Consider the following 22,960-nt stretch of genomic DNA (forward strand, 5'->3'; position numbering starts at 1 on the left):
TACCTAGATGGTGGTCTGTAATCACCCATAATTCCAGTTCTAGGGGACCCAAAAGCCCTCTTCTGACTTACTGATCACTGGGCATGCATGTAGTATACATATATACATGTAGACAAACCAGTCACACAAAAATGCAATAAATACATTTTTAAAATTTAAAATTAAGAGTATTGCTATTTCCTACTCCTTACTCTCCTTACCATGAATGGATACCATTTTATTCCCAGCATCATCCTTTTTCCACATTAGTTACTTTTCTGGTTTTAAATCTGTTGCTGTGATAAAATAGTGAACAAATAAAGTTAAGGAAGAAAGGGGCTTATTTTCACTTTAGGGTTCCTGCCTACCATTGAGTCAGCGAGGGAAGGAACTCAGGCAGGAACTTGAAGCAGAAACCATGAAAAAAAGAATACATGCTAGGTTGGCTAGGTGAATGGCTTAGACTCATGCTTGACTAGCCTTCTTTATAGCCCAGGACTACCTGCCCAGGTAATGGTGCCACTCACAGTGAGCTGGGACCTCCTGTATCAATTAAAGGTCACCATAATTTCCCATGGGCATGTCCACAGGGAAGAATCATATTGGCAGGCATCAATTGAGACTACTTTCCTATGACTCTAGGCTGTTTCAGGGTGATGGCTAAAACTGACCAGGATATTTACATAGTCTGTCTTACACTCACATTACTTCTTTAAATGATCTTACTTCTTATTTGACTGAATTGTTAATCTCATACCTCTGACATATTTTACCCTTCTCCTTGACTTCACTGTATCATCCCTCTTTGCCTTTTTCCTAGCAGTAAATGTGTGCACGCCCGGGCTGGCCTTTTGCTTCACTCTTCCGGTACTTTTCTTCTGCATGTATGAATCCTTTGCGTCCTTGTCGGGCTTACCTGTGGTGACTACTTAGAGTTAGATGCTTTTTGTGACCTTTCTAACGCCTTTTATAATAGTGCTCCCAATAATCTGGTTTCTCTTCAGATCGTATAAATCTTTTGCCTTTTACTATAATAGTGCTTTCAGCTTTTATAATAGTGCTTTTATAATAGTGTTCCCAGCTAGGAGAATGGACAATACTTCACATCCAAATGGTATCAATAGCTTATCAGTCTTCATCTTGGCAAGAAGTTGACAGAACATCCAACTTGAGTTATTAACAAAAATTTAGTATCTGGCTATTTAAGAAGTAAGTTGCAAGCTTTATTTAGGGAATTGGCTAGGTCTGTACAATGGCAAGAATTATTATTTAGTATAACTCAGAAGAGTGTTGTATTTGAGTGGATTTATGTCTTCAATAAAGTAATAGTATATTTATTTGTACAACTATGTCCCCACTTCATTTGCTTTCTGTCCATTAATAACCTGCTGATGGATCAAACTAGTTAAACTTTTAGCTGGAAACCAACAGGCAAGAAAATTTCTCAAATACAGTGAAAAGAAAAGTTACAGAGCCATCTAAATAGTTAATTCAGTGTTAGGCTTGATTATGTAAGTCTTTAATGGTATCAGACACCAGGTTTGTCTATGTCTCTTTTATGCTGTCTCCAGGATTGCCTTATCCTACAGCTGTTTTTGCTCTATACCCTCACATCTAGGTAGAAAGATAAGTTTTCTATTTTGCATCCATACATGGTTCTTTTCTTGTAGTAGATCTGTCAGCCTAGGTCTTGCCCTCTAATGAAAATGCTAGAGTTTGATGTTTAATCTATAAAATAAATTGTCACCTGTTCCCCAACATTAGATAAATGTGATTTAGTTGGGTTTGTGGACCTCACCCTTGGTATCTTAGGAATTGAACCTTGGTACAAAGGTTCAATTATTTATGATACATGTTTACCAATTAAAATAATTCCCACAGTTATGTAACATACAACAATGCATGTTTTTATGTATTGAATGGTTTTTGCAATAAAGTAAAAATTTCTGCTAAGCCATTACATCCTGTTGGATAAATACTGTTTTATTCAGCATAAGTTGCTTTTTAAAGAATTCAGTGATATTATTTGCTGTTTAGTTACTTCAGAGTGGATACTGCAGTTGTTTCTTCTAATATATCATATTCTATTTCCAAATATATTTACCTATATATTTAATGTGTTACATAGCCTTCCCCTCCCCTTCCTTTCTATTTCCTCCCTTCCTTTTTTTAAAGATTTATTTATTTAGTATATGGATGTTTTACCTGCATATGTATCTTTGTACCAGTTGTATACCTGGTGCCTACAATGGCAAGAAGAGATCCTCTGGAACTGGAGTTACAAACAATTTTGATTACCATGTAATCGTTGGGAAATGAACCTGGGTTTCTGGATGCACAATCAGTAAGCCTCCTCCCCAGGCGCCTTCATTTCTTTTCTTTTGAAACAACTCTCTAGACAGAATATTCCAGAACCCATCATTATCCTCCCTTAGCCTTCAGCTGATACTACATGTATGCATAGCACTGGCCTCATATAGTTCATAAGTATGTGATCGTGAGTATATTGGCCGTTCATGTCCAGAAAACACTGTTTCACAGCTGTTTTCCCTGACCTTGTGTAAGAAGGATTGGGATGTGATATGGTGATGGTGGTGACAAGGATTAAAATACATTGAGAAATGCATGAACAATAAATAAATTAAAATAGTCTCATGTTATGTGACTCAAAACCAAAAGTTTATATTTCTATGACATTCACATTGTGATGCTTCTGCCTAAGATATATTCCTATTAATTGTCCAAGTATAAATCTCTTTAGTATGTGTGTTTTTCCAAATGTCTTACACATGCAAAGAGAACACTCTACCACTGAGCTAAATATCACTATAACTGTACTTTTTTAAAAGATTATTTTGCTTGTTAAAATGAAAACATTGCAAAACAGAAAAAAATGTAAAGTAGTTAATTGAAGTTTAGGTTTCTTTTTATCTTTTCTAATCTCCCAGTTTATTTTTTCTGTTCTTGCTTACATTTTTAAATTTAATATGAATATTGTTAAATAAACATTTAATGAGCAATTAGAGAAGGGACTAGAAGATAAAAGGAAAGAAAGTTGCCCAGATAACTTAGAGGATCAAGACATAATGAGTACATTCCATCCACAGGTGAAAGTGAATGCTATTGCAGAGAAGGTTCATTGTACACATGGAAAACTTTTAGTAGCCAACAAAACTCAGTTTTGAAATTTTTTTTTGTAAAGATCATGTGTGTATCTTTAGTTTTAACTGTTCTTCAGTAGTATTAATGAGCATAAAATGACAAGCATCTCTGTGTAAAGGCTCAATATGATACTCTTGAGGATGCCTTTCATGGCAAGTTCAAAACCTAATCTGTAAACTAGAGATTATTATCAGATGAATATGGTCGTAATGCTTGTTGGCGTTGGCAACGTTTCAGCATTTGAGTTTATACTGAGTTTTTCTGAAGAGCAATATGCCACATTTTTGTCTGAAATTATATTACAGTGTAGCATTGGCCAAATAAACTATAACTCAAGAATCATTATATCTATACTTCAGAATTGGTATATAAAACATTTTTATAGTACTTGATTAGTTTAAAAGTCAGGACACCTTTTAAAACATTATTTTCATTATACGCTTTCAAAATCTATGCCATTCCCTTATAGGCTGTCTCTCTTTAGGCGGGCTGTATTTTAAATTTTCATCAATTTTATAGGAGAGTGCCTATTTTATCAAGCCATCTTGAAGAATTGGTATGAGTTTCAGGAGGTCTGTTGTTTAGCTGTGTTTAGTGATAACTCATATATGGTCTTAGCAATTGAGTGTTTGTGATGGGAATACTCTGTCTAAAAATGTTATGTGAAGAAGGTCAGAGTGTCATCAAAAGAGATACTTTAATTGTAGTGAAAGGAGGACAAAAAAAAAGTCATATTTAAGCAAAGGTGTCCAGATCAATCTGAGAATCATGACACCAAATAAGAACACTGTGTCCAGAAAAGTCGGGTCTAATTTTTACAATGGCCAGGCCAGGCAGGTTTGTGTTGAGGCAGGCAAACTGCATTTGTCCGTGTTGAAAATGCCTAGAGAAATTGAACATCGGGTTCTATTGTGCTTGTTGTGAAGTGATTTTGAAAAAAGGCACTCTTTTTCTAATTTATTACAATTATTTTAATCTAATTTCTCTAGTATCTTCTGCCAGTTTTTGGATTCTTTTTCATAACTTACTTCTTTCTATTGAAAAGAGTTACTTATCTGTAATTCTCCTGGACAGAGACTAGATAACAAGCTGTCACTCAAAGGAATAGCATAAAACTTCATCTAATTACATTTTTACTAAATGAGACAATATATACTTTTGTGCTTTTAATTTAAACTTTTGGGACGATTTGAATTATTTCTAAAAACAATGTATAATTTGATATCACAGATATTTCTAGATAGACTCTCTGTTTCTGCCTTTAGTCATCAAGAGTTCATATAACCAGAGCTGTGCTGGAACAGTTTTTATCATTTGCAAAATACCTTGATGGCTTATCTCATGGAGCACCACTATTGAAGCAACTTTGTGACCATATTTTATTCAACCCAGCCATCTGGATACACACACCTGCAAAGGTCTGTATTTTAGGTTCATTCATTTAATTTTATTTTAATGTTATAAAGTAAAATTAATAATACAGCTTATAGTTATTGAATCTAATGTATCCAGTTGAAAATATTCAAGGTTTTTTGCTTATTTTCTAGTCAGTGTGAGGCAGAGATAAAAATTTGATTATGTAAATTATACTATATACAAAGAAACTATATTTAAACATTAAACTTGGAATACAGCTACATTTTTTGTTATTAGATAGGATTTACGCCTTGTCAGCCGAGAGAAACTTGACCTCTATTGAAAGACCAGGAAAGGAGACTAGAACACTGCTCATTTAGACTGGGAAGTTGCTTTCATTTTGAACTCAGATATTTTATGACATAAATATTTTAAAATAAACATATACAGAAGCCACAGTGTTTTTCTAGAAATTTACATAAAAGCCTTACATAATTGAATTTATTCATAACTTATCCTAACTTAAATCTGTATGAAGAATAAAGTGATTTTGGTTGTCTTTTGTAGCTTTTAAATCTTTGACACAACTGAGTGAGTAATGTTTCATTTTTGGTTTTCATAAAGCTTATTTCATTATTTATGGCACTAAATCCACAGCTAATCATTTTCCCCCTTCTAATAAATTAGCTTGATTATCATGTTTACATGGTCAAAATCTAAATATCTCTGTATGGTGGCAATACATGAAGAAAGTAGAGTTCCACAACCTTTGGCGTGTGTTATGGCAGTATGTGTTCTCTGATGCACTGCAGCTGTTCCTATGGAAAAGAGTGTGCTCCTTTCCTTAAGAGCTTTCCAGACAGCCTCCATAGCTCCATCATTTTATTTCTTCTAAGATTAGCACCAATTAAAGTCTCAGTTATAATTGATAGTGGCTATTATCCTTAGATGAGAACCTTCTTTCCTAATTGGGTCATGTGGATTATCTTTATTGAAATCAGTTTTGTTGGCTGTTTGTTTTGATTATTTTTTTAAGATGTAAATGGATATTAAGAAAAGTTATTTAAAATCACATAGTAAATTGTATTTAACTATGCATTTGAGTTAAAGTGAAATTTATATTTAATAAACACTTTAAACTTACTGTGATTATATATTAGGTTCAACTTTCCCTATATACTTACTTGTCTGCTGAGTTTATTGGAACTGCTACCATTTATACCACCATACGAAGAGTTGGGACAGTATTGCAATTAATGCACACATTAAAATATTACTACTGGGTCATTAATCCTGCTGACAGCAGTGGCATTACACCTAAAGGATTGGGTAAGCACCCCTGCCATCGATTTCCATTTCAATGTGTTTGTTTGGATCCTGGGTACAAGTACAGTGGACACATGTGCATAACCACAGTTATTTTTTTAGCTCTTTGATTTCTTACGAGGTAGAATTATTATCTTAGAAGTTGCATATGGGAGAGAAGATAGAGAGGTGACAGAGAGAGAGAGAGAGAGAGAGAGATATCTAGGTTCAGTGAGACAGCTCAGTGCTTACAGACACTTACCTCAAATTCTCATAATATCTTCAGGCTCCCTTAAGATGGAAGGAAAGAACTGATTCCTACTAGTTATTCACTGAGCTCCGTGCTATGTCATGTGTGAATCCCCCATACACAAATTAATTGTGTTAAGAATGTTACAGTGTTAAAATATTTTAGAATAAACTCATATTTTTAAATGCACTTCATTTTAATATAGATGCTTTTTATGGGGCACTCTGGAAGATACAGTCATAATATTAAAAGTGGGCAAATGTGGCTGCTTCCATGAGTGTCTTCTAGTACTTTGAATTTTAAGGTAGTAGGACTGCTTTTTAATTTTTTTAATATTATTTTTTAGTGGTTTTATTGAGCTCCACATTCTTCTCTGCTCTCCTCCCTTTCTCTCCCCTCCTCTTCAACCCTCTCCCAAGGTTCCCATGCTCTCAATTTACTCAGGAGATCTTGTTTTTTTTCTACTTCCCATGTATTTTAGATCTATGTATGACTCTCTTAGGGTTCTCATTGTTGTCTAGATTCTCTGGAATTCTTCTTGTGAATTGAAAGCTGACTTTCTTTGCTTTATGTTTAAAAAGCACTTATGAGTGAGTACATATGATAATTGTTTTTCTGGGTCTGGGTAACCTCACTCAATATGATATTTTCTAGCTCCATCCATTTTCCTGCAAATTTCAAGATGTCGTCATTTTTTACTGCGGTGTAGTACTCCATTGTGTAAATGTACCACATTCTCCTTATCGATTCTTTGGTCGAGTGGCATTTAGGTTGTTTCCAGGTCCTGGCTATGACAAGCAATGCTGCTATGAACATAGTTGGACTGCTTTTAAACTTCATTTCAGATATACTGGTTGACCTGGGTATTGTAGAAACTGCTTTAAGTTTTATATGTTTGCCTTTGTGTTTTAAGAATATAGTCATGTTTCTAATTATACAAAAGTACAATTTTAGAATACAAAATAATCCCAAAGAGAAACATTCCTCGTCCGCTGCATGGGAAGAACTGTTGAAAGTGCAGCTCTTGTCCCTGTAGGGAGTCCATACATGAAAATGGTTTAGCTTTTCTACAGACGCAAACTTTTTCCAGTTTTAATCATGCTTCCTGTTATATGCTTTAAATTTTATTTCTTAAGAAATGTGGTGACCTGTTCCCATTTATGTGACTGTCTTTGATTTGTTTAGAATTGACACGAAAGGCTAATTAGAAATAGTTTAAGTTTTGAAATGTCCTACCAGTATATAGTTTCACCAACAGTGTGTGATAAGGACTTCTCAGGATGCTCATAGTAATATTGGCTGTTATAGTTACATCAATCTCTTTGAGAAGGGAAAATGGCATTAGTATGCTAATATTTAGGTAGCCATACTTTTTATCTTATGATGGGAGTCAATAATTGTCACTAATGGTCATGTCTGATCACATCTGATCTGTTTATCATGTGACTTTTGAGATGCTTATGCCCAGAGTTATCCTCTCTTTGTTAATATCTTTAATAGTGTGTCATATAGTTAGAGATACAGAAACATGTTCAGGTACGTACATAACATTGTAGTTGTTGTTCATATCATCCCTATTTGTTCTGTAAAAACTCAAAGAGCTGCACATCTGCTGCTCTGAAGTTAGAGTCACAGCTGTGTGACATAGAACCTGAATGAGCCTGAAGCCCTCATACTGAGAGGATAAATTGTATTCTCTATTGTAAGCAAACTATATTATAATTCAGTTTAGCCTTTGCTGTACAAGCATAACTTTATAAAACATAAAAACTTATCAAGAGTTATATAAAAACTGAAGCATACTTACATATTTATTCCATTTATATATCTTTTTATTCTACTACATTAAACCAATCTGCACCCCCACAGGAGAGCCTGAGAGTTGAAATGCTGACTCAAAAAATTTGTCATTCTCGTTATCTTTTTGTGAATGACTCAGGTATATACATTGTTCTTTGTATCAGTTGACAATGAATTAGAGAATACTTGTTTTCTTACCCTACCCCAAATGCTTCCCTGTTTATTTCCCCAAAGATAAAGGTGCTCTGTTAAGTCATAGTGGGGTACCCAGAAGAATCAGAGTATTAGCATTAATACAGTGCTGCTTCTAATTCAAAGCCCTCATTCAGATATTTATCAATTGCTTCAAAGGTATCACTTCTAGAAAACATAATACTTACCTTCTCGAAATGCCAGTTTCATGACAGTTGTGTTTCCTTAACCTAGTCACTTTCGTGTTCCTTTATATATGTCCACTTAGTCTTTGAGCAGTCTGTACACATTCATGGCCTTGACATGTTTGAAAAGCACAGACAGATTTTGGATTTGTATATATTTATTCATGGTGACTCAGGCTTTTCATTTTTGATAGGAATAGCACAGAAATTCCATTTCTGTCTCAACCTCTCCTGTCAAGGAGATACATGATGATTAGCTGACTTACTTATAGTGGTGTTGACTGTGAATGCTTCTCTGGGGTCTGGTCTCCTTGTTCAGACTGTGTACATATCCTCTTCTGCAACAAAGCTTCAGCTTATTTCAAAATAAATTATGATGGAATTTATCTTACCCTGTCAGGTGTCAAGAGTGATACTTTCTAACATAATAGTTTGCATATTGCTATCAGAGAGGATGTGCTTTTCTTCTGTATGTATTTGTTTTTCATGTTTTTTATATCAGTATGGACTCTTGAGTTTTTCTTTTATTCAGTGTATTATATTAGCAGCTGGTATCTTTCTGTGTAAGAGCCCTGTACTTTAGTTTTCTGTTGCCATAAAATCTGTTTTATACAGTGAGTTGTGTTGATTTATGTCATAACACATATGAGCATGCTATACATGAATGACCATGGCATAGTCCAGTACAACATGGAAGCATGGTGATGCAGGACCTGGCAAAGAGTAGTGCACTGCCCTTGATGGTATGCGTATATATTTTGATGCTTATATTCCTCCAGATTTGCCCAGTAAGAAGCTTTACAGGAAATGTTGTGCCTTTATGCAGAGATCCATAATTTTGTAGTATTTCCTTACTGTACAACACAAAGTATTCTTGGATCTTATTGTAACTTTCTTGTCCTAACCCTAGTTCTCCAAAGACTCCTTGCTTGCTTAATGAATATTAAGTGTTTGATACTAAGATAATGAGTGTTAGTTGTACCTGCTGTGTTTTTGTGTATCCTCTTTTGGTACTCATAGGTCTAGGATATACAACTATATGTGTGCATAGTGCTGTGGATACTCACCATGCTCTGTTAAAGTCATGTTGCCCAGCCCAACTTTAAGGGTTTTGGTATTTGCAACCTTTTCTCCATAGTAGGAACTGGCTGTCATTAGATATATTAATGTATTTACATATTGTTTCTTTTACCTTGGTAAACCAGTGTTTTAACATTTGTACCATTATCTCAGTCTTAAGCATGGTGTAAAGCCAGTGGTTCTTTTTTTATTTTTTTTTTAAATTTTTGGTTTTTAAGACAAGGTTTCTCTGTACAGCCTTGGCTGTCCTGAAATTTACTCTGTAGGCCAGGCTGGCCTTGAACTCACTCTGCCTGCCTCTACCTCCCGAGTGGTGGGATTAAAGGCCTTTACCACCACTACCCAGCAAGCCAGTGGTACTCAACCTGTGGGTCACAACCCTTTCAGAGGGATCACATATCATATATCCACATTATGACTCATAATAGTAGAAAAATTAGTTATGAAGTAGCAATGAAATGATTTTATGGTTTGGGTCACCACAACATGAGAAACTATATTAAAGGGTTGCAACGTTAGGAAGGTGAGAACCCACTGATATAAGTTATGATTTGTTCTGCAATTAATTTTAAATTTGTCCAATAAATCTTTTATTTTATATTTTGCTTATAATTTTACTAAAAATGGATTCATGTCATACACATAACATGAGCATAAGTGTGTTTCTCTTTAGCATGCTGTTTCCATTATAAGGAGTGTGATATATTCATATTTATTGCTAACAATTACTGCATGTTTACAGTTTAAATTATTGAAGTGCTGCCTCATTGCTTCACATATGCTCACACACATTTTGTCTTAACATGCCCTATATTACAGCAATACTATGGTTTTAATCATTACAATGAAGTAAAAACTAGCCTGAGACATTGTATATTCTTTGATGTATTTATAGATCACAACGAGGCAGGCTTTTTGAAAGTAATGGTCATATATCAAGAAGGGTTAGGTGCTTTCCCATTGATTGATAACAGTGGGCAAAAATATGGCTAACACCTGGAAAATGTGGAACAGATTTGTTTCTCATAACAGACGAATGCACTGGGGGACAGTTTGCTTGCAATTGCAGTAATCTGCATGAAATATTTGTGAGTGCATAATCATATGTTATAAAGGTTACCCAAAGGAATTATGCTTTTAAAATGTATAAAAGCAGTGACATCAATTCATGCTACTTTAAGAAACACTTGATGTTTAAACAACTTTTGTGAGTCTAGCTATGCTTAAAAGTTTCTTTTAGGGGCTGGAGAGATGGCTGAGCGGTTAAGGTTAAGAGCATTGCCTGCTCTTTCAAAGCTCCTGAGTTCAATTCCCAGCAACCACATGGTGACTCAAAACCATCTGTAATGAGGTCTGGTGCCCTCTTCTGGCCTGCAGGCATACATGTAGATAGAATATTGTACACATAATAAATAAATAAATAAATAAATACTTTTAAAAGTCTATTTTATTATGTCATACAGTGTACAGATCCTTTCAGATTCTCATTTTTACTGGCAGTTAGACATTGACAAATGAATCCTTTACATATAGAAATGCTGGAACTGATAAGTGTATTTTAACTCCCCGTGCTTGAATTCATTTACTGACTCAGCATTTGTTGGTGCCTATTAGAGTGTGCATTGCACATGGGGAAAAAGGATGCAAAAACAGTAATTGTGAGGAAGTGGTACAATTTTCTATGTGATGCATGGGATTAAAGGAAGAGTCTATAAATGGGGAGAAGTTTACAGTCCAGAGAAATATTAGAAAATTTGTTAATAAACAAATAAATAAAAGCATCTCTATTAATATTTTGACTTGCATTTTTTTAATAGCAGTGATATATTGGAAAGTTAAAACAGCTCTTTCTCCTAAATCTAACATTCAGAAAATAATATGGGATTGCAAAAACCTAAAAATTAATTTTATTCTTATAGTTTTGAAATTGTAAAACATCACCAGTAACAATTATGACTTTGAAAACATTTAATGAATAATTATACAGAATTTAAATATAATTGCATTAATCTTATTTAAAACATGGCTTATTTTCTTTCCAGATGGTCCCCGGCCATCACAGAAAGAGATCATATCACTTCGGGCGTTTATGCTGCTTTTTCTGAAGCAGCTCATTCTGAAGGTAAGATAACTTTGTTTTACAACGCAATGATTTGGTGAAAAGGAACTATTGTCAAAGTTTAAATATTATTGTCATTAAATTATTAAGAATGCTTTTTCATGTTGCTCTACAAACGCTATAATAGTGCCATTTTGCACCTAAATTTGGTCAAATATTAAGATGGCTCATGTTAAGTGGTACGGATGTGCTAAAGAGATGTGCCCATTAAGATAAGGAACATATGAAAAAGAATTGAGCAGAAAACTTTATTCTGAAAAATGGCATGTGTTCCATTTTAGCTAAGATTGTGGAAAGTTTTGTCCTGGAGGGTTTTCTAGAGTAAGGTGGTTTTAAGACAATGCACAGGCAAAGTTGAACAACACCACACAAAGGTGATCCCATAAACCCTGTGTTTTCGTGGCTTGTGGAGGCAGTAGATAACAGAGCACAGTAACGTGAAGCCATCACAATCTGCTAGCTTCTTTTGTTGAGATGAGGCCTTGTTTACATAGTCTTCTCTGGCTTTGACCTTACAGAGATCCACCTGCTTCCTGAGATCTGATTCTAAACACTTGTGCTAGCACTCCTGACCTTAAGTTTTAATAGTTTCCGTTCTATTAAAACATTAAACACAGTTATAATATTTTAAGTAGTTACTTCTCAAAAGAAACAAAATAGATTTTAAATTATGAAACATGGGGAAAATTTTTTTGTCTTTTTAAATACAAGGAATTTTTTTTTTATTGCGAAAAGAAGAAAAAAAAACATAAACAAAAAAACAAGTTTCCACCTCCTCCCAGCCTCCCATTTCCCTTCCCCTCCTCCCACCCTTCTCCCCCTCCTCCCACCCTTCTCCCCCTCCTCCCACCCTTCTCCCCCTCCCCCCACTCCTCTCCCCTCCCTCCCTCTCCAGTCCACAGAGCAGTCCGGGTTCCCTGCCCTGTGGTAAGTCCTAGGTCCTCCCCCCTCCGTCCATATCTAGGAAGGTGAACATCCAAACTGGCTAGGCTCCCACAAAGCCAGCACATTAAGTAGGATCAAAACCCCCTGCCATTGTCCTTGGTGTCTCATCAGCCCTCATTGTTCGCCATGTTCAGAGAGTCCGGTTTTATCCCATGCTTTTTCGGTCACAGTCCAGCTGGCCTTGGTGAGCTCCCCGTAGATCAGCTCCACTGTCTCAGTGGGTGGATGCACGCCTCGTGGTCCCGAATTCTTTGCTCATGTTCTCCCTCCTTCTGCTCCTCCTTGGGACCTTGGGAGCTCAGTCCAGTGCTCCTGTGTGGGTCTCTGTCTCTATCTCTATCCATCACCAGATGAAGATTCTTAGCCAAGAGGACAACTATATGTTTTTCCTTGGGTTCACCTTCTTACTTAGCTTCTTTAGGTTCACCTCTTGTAGACTCCGTGGTCCTTATTTATGGCTAGAAACCAATTATGAGTGAGTACATCCCATATTCATCTTTTTGGGTCTGGGACACCTCACTCAGGATAGTGTTTTCTATTTCCATCCATTTGCATGCAAAATTCGAGAAGTCATTGTTTTTTACCTCAGCGTAGTACTCTAGCGTGTATATATTCCATACTTTCTTCATCCATTCTTCCATTGAAGGGCATCTAGGTTGTTTCCAGGTTCTGGCTATTACAAATAATACTGCTATGAACATAGTTGAACAAATGCTTTTGTCATTTGATAAAGCATCTCTTGGGTATATTCCCAAGAGTGGTATTGCTGGGTCCAGGGATAAGTTGATCCCGAATTTCCTGAGAAACCGAAACACTGACTTCCACAGTGGTTGCACAAGATTGCATTCCCACCAGCAATGGATGAGGGTACCCGTTCCTCCACAGCCTCTCCAGCAAAGGTTATCCTTGGTGTTTTTGACTTTAGCCATTCTGACAGGTGTAAGATGATATCTCAAAGTTGTTTTGATTTGCATTTCAACATGGGGAAATTTTAATGAACTTATTGCTTTTAAATTTCTGTTAACTTCTCTGTCATTGATTTTGATACGTTTCTTTAAAGTCTTAACTTCAGATTTTAATTAACTGACAAAATATTTTTAATTAGGATCGAGGTGTGAAAGAAGATGAACTTCAGAGTATATTAAATTATTTACTTACAATGCATGAGGTAGAGTATATTTTTCATCTTTCATTTTAATTATTCAAAACTTACAGTATGATTTCAGCTAATTACTGTTATTTACTATTATGCAGGATGAGAATATTCATGATGTATTACAGTTATTAGTGGCTTTAATGTCAGAACACCCAGCCTCAATGATACCAGCTTTTGATCAAAGAAATGGAATAAGGTATGATCATAATAGCAGTAGTGTTAGTTGTGCACCCTAGACTATTCTTTGAGTAAAAGAAGGGAGAAAAGGGAAAAGCTGCCAGTTCCCATATTCTCGGAGAGTTAATGAACTGTACAGAAATGGTTTCAAGTCTGAAGCTGAGTAATTGTGCAGACCTTGCCTAGTGGGAAAATCACATTTATTTATTTTTGCAAGAGCACAATAAAAATACGGTGCATTTCAGAAAAAGAAGATGGAAAAGAATTATGGAGAGAGAGAGAGACAGACAGACAGACAAGACAGACCAATCAGATTTAGTGCTCAATATCTTGCTCATATATGTGTATCTGTGTGTGTGTGTGTGTGTGTGTGTGTATTGAATGCTTTACAGTCAGCAACATGAGTGAAAAGGGAGAGACTAATGAGTGAGAGCATCAGAAATCATTTTACCCATTAGTATATAGAGATGATGTCCTGAGACGAAGGTGGTGGTTTAGTACTGAGAATTACAGATTTTTCTTGATTAGAATTCTTACGAACGTAAACCTATAATTTAGCTCCTAGATAGAGATTTCCTTCAAATTTTTTCCAGTCTCAACAAAATGAGCAAAAAGTTAAAAAAAAAGAATAAATTTTATTTAATTCTTGTTATTTTATTTTACTTTTGATGCTGGGGCTCAACCCCACAGCATTACATGCGGGAGACAAAGCTTACCACTGAGCTACATCTCCAGACTCAGTTTTGCTGTTTGTTTAGTTGGACATAAGAAGCCCTGGTAATAATGCACCTCTGAACTGTGCAGCTAGCAATATGAGAATAAATCTGTAAGGCCTGAAACAAGTGTTTCTTGTGGATGCAGTGAACCTGAGAGGTATGAGAGGATTATTAGTATTTATATCACATGTCAGCATTTACCAATGGATTTGTATGTGATTTTTCTCCTGCTGTATTATCCCTGTGTTGTGAGCCTGTCCTTTTCTATTATTAATAATACTCTCTAAATTTTCCTAACAGAAATGACAAGTAGGTGTCAGTCTGTGGCTCACTTAACAGTCACAAAAAATATAAAGTCACCATGTTCAGGTGTTAAAGTCCTAAGAGCGGTGGAGATATGGTCTAAGTATGGGTCCAGGAATTGTGATACTTTTTTGTTCAGTGTGCTGGAAAGCAATACTTATAATGTATTCGTAAAGTACTGTTTCTTTTGTAATATTAGTTAGGTGCTTAAAAGATCATTTGTTTTGTAGGGTGATCTACAAATTGTTGGCTTCTAAAAGTGAAAGCATCTGGGTACAAGCACTGAAAGTTCTGGGGTATTTTTTGAAGCATTTAGGTCACAAGTAAGTTGATGTTTTCATAATGAATTACAGAAATAGCTACTAAAATTTTTCATGAGTTTTGTATTTCATTTTCAGCATATTAAATTTTGTTTAATAAAAAGTATACTATGGAAAAGTTAAAAATAATAGATGCATCTTTATAAAGTAATGTTTTATTAATAGTAAATTATGGAACAAGATCACAATTTATGTAAGAGTTAATTTCTACATTCTAGTGTAGGTAAACTACGAATTTTAAGAATATAATGAAATAGACTTGTTAAATAAAGTGCACATCTCTATTACTTCGGTGACAATTTCTGTGACCAGGAATGCTGTATACATTGCGTCTCCAGGAGATGTACTAGTTTACTTAATTGTTTTTAATCTTTTCTAACAGTGAGCCCCATTGATATTTTGTGATTGTACAACCTACAATAACACACTCCCTCAAATTCTTTTTCTGTAAGCTGCAACTGTTGTCTATCTTCTCCAGAATATCAGCATTCTTTTAAAGACTGTATTCTATGCAAATGAAAGTTATTGGCACTTCCGTAAACGTTGCTGCCTGATATTTTTCCAAATCTCAATTTTGTTTTCAATTTTGTCTCTTGCCCAAGTTTAAATTTAAAAAAAAAAATCACCTTGGCCATATGTTGCTTTAAAGCACAACTGTAGACTAGAAGCAAAAAGCATACTACCACAAAATTCGTGAGCACACAGGGAATTGTTTCTTTGAATAATTTTGGGGAATTTATGCAGAGTTCAGCCAATTTAGAATAAATGGAAAATAGTAATTACTGCTGACTAACACTGTATAAATTTAATAGAAAGAAATAAGAGGAAAACAAGTGTTTTAGTTAGTAGGAAGACTAGAATTTTCCTTTTTTATGACCTAAAAATGCAGAGATGACATAAGTAGAGTGACTTGGGAAGACTGAGGAAAACAGGAGCATGGAGTAAGTCAGGAAGTCAAATGCCTAAGCATTTAATGGTGAGAGACAGAATTCAAGTGACAGCAAACAGTCAACTGTTGTGACTGTTAATTGTGAAATGCTGTCTAAAAACTGGAGCATTATTTACCGTGTTAAATTAGAAACGTTAGTATTTTTACAAAATTATAAAGCTTTCAAAATATTGAGTATCTGTGTGAATAAAATCAAGATGAATTTATACAGTGGAACTCTTACACATGAAATGTAGGGTATTGGAGAGATGGCTTAGTGGTTAAGAGCTTTTACTGCGTTTCCAGAAGACTTGAGTTCGATTCCCAACATGCCTTTCAGGTGCATTACAACCACCTACAACTTCATCTCGAAGGAATCTGATGCCACTGGCCTCCTTAAACACCTGCACCCCGGTGCATATCCCCCTGAGATACATAAACATACATATAATTAAAAAGTAAATATGTAAATATTAAGCAAAAAGTGAAATGTACCTTAAAATGTGACATATATAACAATAGGTATCACTTGTAAAGTAAATGTAAAACACATTAAAATCGTTTTAAGGAAAAAGTTATAGTCAATTATAGAAGTAAAACTTGGTCTGTTTGTATATATAATAATCAAATGACTGAGACAGAGATCAAAAAATGAACAGGGAAGACCACATAAATACAAAACAAAAAAGGTAAGATCATGTTCTATATATTTGATTTACTTATTATTATGCAAGCCAAGAAAGATGAAGTATATTTTATATTGTTGAGGTTAAAGCGTTAATAAAATAGAATTTAGAAACACTTGTAATTTATAACCTTGAGATAGACTAACTACACCTGTCTCTGTCTGCAACAGTCAAAATGAAAAGTATCTCTGTAAGATGAACATGATATACTTTCACAAACCTGTGAAAATTTCTAGTGTTGTAGTAGACATCAGTGAAAAATTCTAAAATGTTGAAACAACTGACAATTTCTTCCAGACATGAAATAAGTTGAAGTGAGAGAAAAAGACACAAATCAGTTCTTCTATCTAAATATTTAAAAATTGGGATTGGAACAAGACTCAGCAGTTAATTACACCAGATGTTCTCCTGAGGACCCAGGTTCTATTCTGGCATCCACACAGTGCCTCACAACCATGTGTAACTGCAGTTCCTGAGGCTTCAGTGATCTCTTCTGGCCTCCATGAACACCGTTGCACATGATGCTCAAAAATACATGAAGGAAAACACCAACACATGTAAAACAATTGCTTAAAGGAGTATGCATAGCCATCAATTCACAAAAAGGATTTATAGGACAAGAATGATCATACAAAACAATTTAGAACAAAACAAAACAAACTCACAAATGAATTGAATACAGAAAAAGGAAAGTAGTAACTAATGATTCAGAAAATAGCAGATTATGAAGGCTTCTTTTAAATAAAAATGATAAATTATAATTCACCACATTAGGAAATATGAATATATAAGCCATACTTTAGGAGCGATATGAAAAGAATTTCTTTCCAATAACTAACACTCCATGAAAGGATCATTTTACCACTCATACTTAGCTTCCTTTAGGACACTCCTAAACAGAATGATTTATCTAGAGTGTCACCTATTGGACAAACTACAGGATATAAGGAAGCCTTGGATTAAATAAACTACATCTCAGACAAAAACAGAATTGAATCAGATTAAATTAATCAGCATCAGAAACAGATACTTGAAGAGTGAACCTTATAAATATTCTCTGGTCAAAAAGGATGTCACAGAATTCAAATATAATTTAACCAAGTGAAAATAAACCTAGAACGTAAGACAATTATTGAATTCTTTAGGATTTCTTTAAGGGAATGTCTCCAACAATGTTCTAAATTTTTATATTTCTTAAGAAGCAAGAAAATAATAACTTAAGCTTCAGCCTGGTATTTGTATGCACAGACATCTACTTCAGAAAATAACCCAAGCTTCAGCCTAGTATCTGTATGCATAGACATCTACTTGAGAAAAGGGGAAACGGTTTGTGCTTGTCATTGCTCTTGAGTATCCCCAGTGTCATTGCTTATGGTTAAATAATGGAAGGAATCCAAAGCTATGTGAGTTTTCACAATGGAAATTTCTTTACAAACTTCACAAACCAATTCATGCTGTGATATAATGGGCCCCCTAAACATAATACTCAGAAAAAACATATGCAAAAGAGGTACACATTTTAGGGTTCTCTTTTGTGGAATGTCTACAGTGCAGATTTGTTGCTGCTTTGGACTGTCAGTGGACATGTGGATTTAGTGTAAATTTGTCTGTGGAAACTTTCAGGATAGTGAAAATGTTTTATATCTGGGGGAGATTGTGGGGATACCACTTTTTATTCAGGAATAACTTTCAAAATATGCAAACACACACACAAACATAAAAAAGCCGCACATACCCAAGTTAATAAATTTGTAGTGGTTGATACCATATACAAAAAGAGAAGATTCAAAATTAAGGGCAATATATTATGTGTATAATAAGGAAAAACGATTGAGAAGACAAATATAAAAGGAAAAGTCATCGAAAAGGACACCAGGAGAAAAAAGAAGTTCATATAATATTCATCAAGATGACAGATTTGAAAACTTTTACTTTAGTAAGTGTTGACAAAAATGTACATTATTGGGAGTTTCACAATTACTGGGGAAATTATGTATTGATATATGTATATATATATTTGTTTTTGGACACAGTGTTTCTTTGTGCTTTTGAACTTGCTTTGTATACCAGGCTACCCTCAGACTCACGGAGATCTTCTTGCTTCTGCCTCCTGAGTGCTGGGATTAAAGGTGTGAGCCACCATTGACTGGCCATTGAACAATTTTTAAAAAAGACAGATACTTATGCTGTATGATAAGTAATTCTCTTCTTAATGTAGAGGACTATCACTTATCTGTACAGATGTCCATTGGCATTGCTACTAATAATGAGATATTAGAGGCAACATGATAAAAATAAGAAGAAATAGAATAAATACATAATTCATACACTGGCATGAAATTTGGTCACTTCGTGTTATTTAGAAGTAAAATTTAATGACTTAAAATTACTTTTTTTTTTTTTTTTTTTTGGTTTTTCGAGACAGGGTTTCTCTGTGGTTTTGGAGCCTGTCCTGGCCTAGCTCTTGTAGACCAGGCTGGTCTCGAACTCACAGAGATCCGCCTGCCTCTGCCTCCCGAGTGCTGGGATTAAAGGCGTGCGCCACCACCGCCCGGCTTAAAATTACTTTTGAAATATGAATATAATCAAGAAAGTTATGAAGGAAGCAGTATATAGAACCATTTATCTAAAACTAAAAATTCAAAAATAATATTATCAATTTAGGAATTTATGCTGCTCTTTTGAGTTATGTCATCAGTATTCTTGCAAGCACTGCCCTACTGTTACACAATTTCTTTTTCTGAAAGGAAAGGCTTCACTTGTGGAGGTGGCTCAGTCAGTAAGGTGCTTGTCACACCAGCATTAGTCCTTGAGATTGGATTCCTAGCACCTATTAAAACCGGGCATAGTGGTACATGTTTGTAACCTCATGCTGGAGGAGGGGCACAGGGATAGACAGTCTTCTCAAGGTTCTACAATCTTACCAAACAGTGACCAAACCTTTATATGGATGAGACTAGAGGGAACATTGGACATTCATAGCAAAACAGGAGGGGAGCACTGAGATCAGTGGAAGTAAACAGAGCAGTGCTATTTTAATCTGTGGGCAACTGCAGACATAAGCACTGATGAGACGGAGGATTATTTTTTCTCCAATATCAAGTGTACATGTTCACTTTTACCATCCTTAAATGGTTTTAATGTTAAGATTTGCTATAGACTATATTAGGGATTTGGAAGTATGTGTTCTGTGGATTATGGTTAATTTCTAAAACCATCTAGATAATCACTAGAATATGGAAATAATAACTGCAAATCATCACATATGGTTATGTAATTTGAATATATCTCATATTCTAATTGTTTGAAGGATTTCCTTGAGAACTGTTTAAATAACTTGTATGGTATTAGCAGTTAGTAGTGTTATGAACTGTTGCTGGTTTTTATAGATGATCGTCGATAAAATAATTAATTGTATGATTCTGCATTTGTTTATGTTTACCTCCATGTCTCCAGGCGAAAAGTTGAAATTATGCATACCCATAGTCTCTTCACTCTTCTTGGAGAAAGACTGATGCTGCATACAAACACTGTAACTGTCACCACATACAACACACTTTATGAGGTAAAGAAAAAAAACCTGTGACAAGAATTCTGAGTATGTATGCTAGAAACCTCTGTGTGTGATGGAGATCACTGCTTAAACCAGTTAACATCCCAGTCACTACAGCTGAGGATGAGTACAGTGCTGGTTAGTTTTTGTTAACTTGATACAAACATACACTTAACTGGGAAAGGGGACTCTTAATGGAGAAAGTGTATAGATTGTTCTGTGGGAAGTCTCTTGATTAATGACTGATGTGGGCAATGCTGTCCCTCAGCAGGTAGTCCTGGGCTGTATAAAAAGGAAGGCTGAGGCCGAGCGATGGTGGCGCATGCCTTTAATCCCAGCACTCGGGAGGCAGAGGCAGGTGGATCTCTGTGAGTTCGAGACCAGCCTGGTCTACTAGAGCTAGTTCCAGGACAGGCTCCAAAACCACAGAGAAACCCTGTCTCGAAAAACCAAAGCTGAACATTCCCTGGGTAGCAAGCCAGTAAACAGTGTTTTTCCATAGCCTCTGCTATGGAAGTTCCTGCTTTGAGCCCCATCCTGACCTCAGAGATGGAGTGTGACCTAAGAGCTATAAGCTGAAGCAAACCCTTTCTTCCACAAGTTGCTTTTATCATGATTTTTTTCACAACAATAGAAACGCTAATTGAAGACAGATGCTTATAATTTCCTTTTTAAAAACACATCCATATGTCCTTATGTTGTTCTAAGGGCCTTTCTTTGAATATAGGTTTGCTGCTTTGCTTCCTCGTCTTCCCACACAGACAGTATTCGCATATATTGTAAATATTAGTTCTACTCCACATCCGATACTCTCCTCCATTTCTGATATGTAGTCATTACTCACCTTAAGATAGAGTTGGCATTGAGATGAAGTGTAAGTTAGAACCATTTGTAAAAGTGATGTACTGAATTGTATTAAAATCTCATCATTTCCGTATAGAAACCCTCTCTCACCCCTTCTTCCAAAGTGTCTTAGTCAGTGTTCTTTTGCTGTAAAGAGACACCATGACCAGAGCAACTCTTAGAAAGTTGTTTTTTTTTTTTTTTGTTTTTCGAGACAGGGTTTCTCTGTGGCTTTGGAGCCTGTCCTGGAACTAGCTCTGTCGACCAGGCTGGCCTTGAACTCACAGAGATCCGCCTGCCTCTGCCTCCCGAGTGCTGGGATTAAATCTTAGAAAGTTTTTAATTGGGGTGGCTCACTTACATTTTCAGAGGTTCAGTCCATCATCATGGCAGAAAGCATGGTGGCGTGCAGACATGCAGGCAGATGTGGTGCTGGCTTGATCAGAAAGAATCAGGGAGCAGACTATCACACTGGGAGGTGTCTTGATCATGGGAGAACACAAAGCTCGTCCCCCACAGTGACACACTTCCTTCAACAAGGCCACACCTAATAGTGCCTGTCCCTTTGGGGGTCATTTTCTTTCAGAACACCACAGACACCATGGCCAAGGAAATTCTCATTTAAAAAAACATTTAATTGAGGTCTTGCTTGCAGCTTCAGAGGGTTGCTCCATTATCGTCATAGCTGGAAGCACGGCTGCATACAGACCAGTTCTGGAACAGTATAGGAGAGCTTTGTAGTCAGAGCGAGGCCGACACTGTGACTGCCCACTCCTGGTGACACAGCTCTTCTTCATCTTTCCAAGCAGTGCTCCAGCTTGCGGGACTAAACATGCAAATACATCAGCTATGGAAGCCATTCTTATCCAATCCTCCCCAGACAGGAACTGCACACCCACTACCTTACAAACACCAGTAACTTGTCAGGGCTGTTCCTGTGTATTCACCTTTGTTCTACTTTCTTCACTTTGTCTTCCGTGATCCTTTCTTGCTTCTGTAGCTTGTTGGCAAACATATGTAAGTGAAGGCTATTTTTTTTAATCTTCTTAAGTGTTGGAAATGATCAAAAGTAAAGTAATATGTAATATATAAAATTTATAAGAGATGTAAATTTTAGAGTCCGTGTATAGTTTTATGGGCTTGATGCTGCTTGGTTGTGACACTCCCTGCAGCAGTGTTTGCCCTCCTCTCCTGACTTAGCACCACTGCCTGGTACAGTAGGAATCATGGTGCTGCAGTAACTCAACAGTGATTCACATGACACTTGACTTACCAAATTTTACTTTATTTTATTTATTTATTTATTTATTTTTATTGAAAGAAAAAAAAAGAAATTCCCGCCTCCTCTCAGCCTTCCATTTCCCTCCCCTTTCTCCCACTCTTCTCCTCCTCCCCCCACTCCTCTCCCCCTCCCTCTCCAGTCCGAATCCCTGCCCTGTGGAAAGTCCAAGGTCCTCCCCCCTCCATCCAGGTCTAGGAAGGTGAACATCCATACTGTCTAGGCTCCCACAAAGCAAGAACATGAAGTAGGATCAAAACCCAGTGCCATTGTCTTTGGCTTCTCATCAGCCCTCATTGTCCGCCATGTTCAAAGAGTCTGGTTTTATCCCATGCTTTTTCAGTCACAGTCCAGCTGGCCTTGGTGAGCTCCCAATAGATCAGCCCCACTGTCTCAGTGGGTGGGTGCACCCCTCGTGGTCCTGACTTCCTTGCTCATGTTCTCCCTCCTTCTGCTCTTCATTGGGACCTTGGATGCTCAGTCTAGTGCTCCAGTGTGGGTCTCTGTCTTTGTCTCTGTCTCCATCCATCGCCAGATGAAGGTTCCCAGAGATAGTTCTCCTGGTGCCCAGATCAGATCTCCTTGCTGGTTGGGTAGCTCATAAACAAAGCGCCTACTTTGCTTGC

The 22,960-nt window shown here is 36.2% G+C and overlaps 1 protein-coding gene across 7 annotated transcripts in view; it reads left to right on the plus strand.

Moving 5' to 3' along the window:
- The window catches only part of Nbea (neurobeachin), a 494,166-nt gene that overhangs the window by 101,636 nt on the left and 369,570 nt on the right, over positions 1–22,960 (plus strand). For all 7 annotated transcript variants that reach the window (XM_041659254.1, XM_041659249.1, XM_041659252.1 and 4 more), the window contains exons 12-18: positions 4,407–4,559; positions 5,658–5,826; positions 11,352–11,431; positions 13,479–13,541; positions 13,628–13,725; positions 14,956–15,048; positions 20,116–20,224. In XM_041659254.1, the coding sequence (XP_041515188.1) occupies positions 4,407–4,559; positions 5,658–5,826; positions 11,352–11,431; positions 13,479–13,541; positions 13,628–13,725; positions 14,956–15,048; positions 20,116–20,224 (765 nt within the window). The remainder of the gene's footprint in view (positions 1–4,406; positions 4,560–5,657; positions 5,827–11,351; positions 11,432–13,478; positions 13,542–13,627; positions 13,726–14,955; positions 15,049–20,115; positions 20,225–22,960) is intronic.

The sequence above is a fragment of the Microtus oregoni genome, unplaced genomic scaffold (assembly GCF_018167655.1).
Source record: "Microtus oregoni isolate MIOR12 unplaced genomic scaffold, Mior012 000010F_ref0000083, whole genome shotgun sequence".
Lineage (NCBI taxonomy): Eukaryota > Metazoa > Chordata > Mammalia > Rodentia > Cricetidae > Microtus > Microtus oregoni.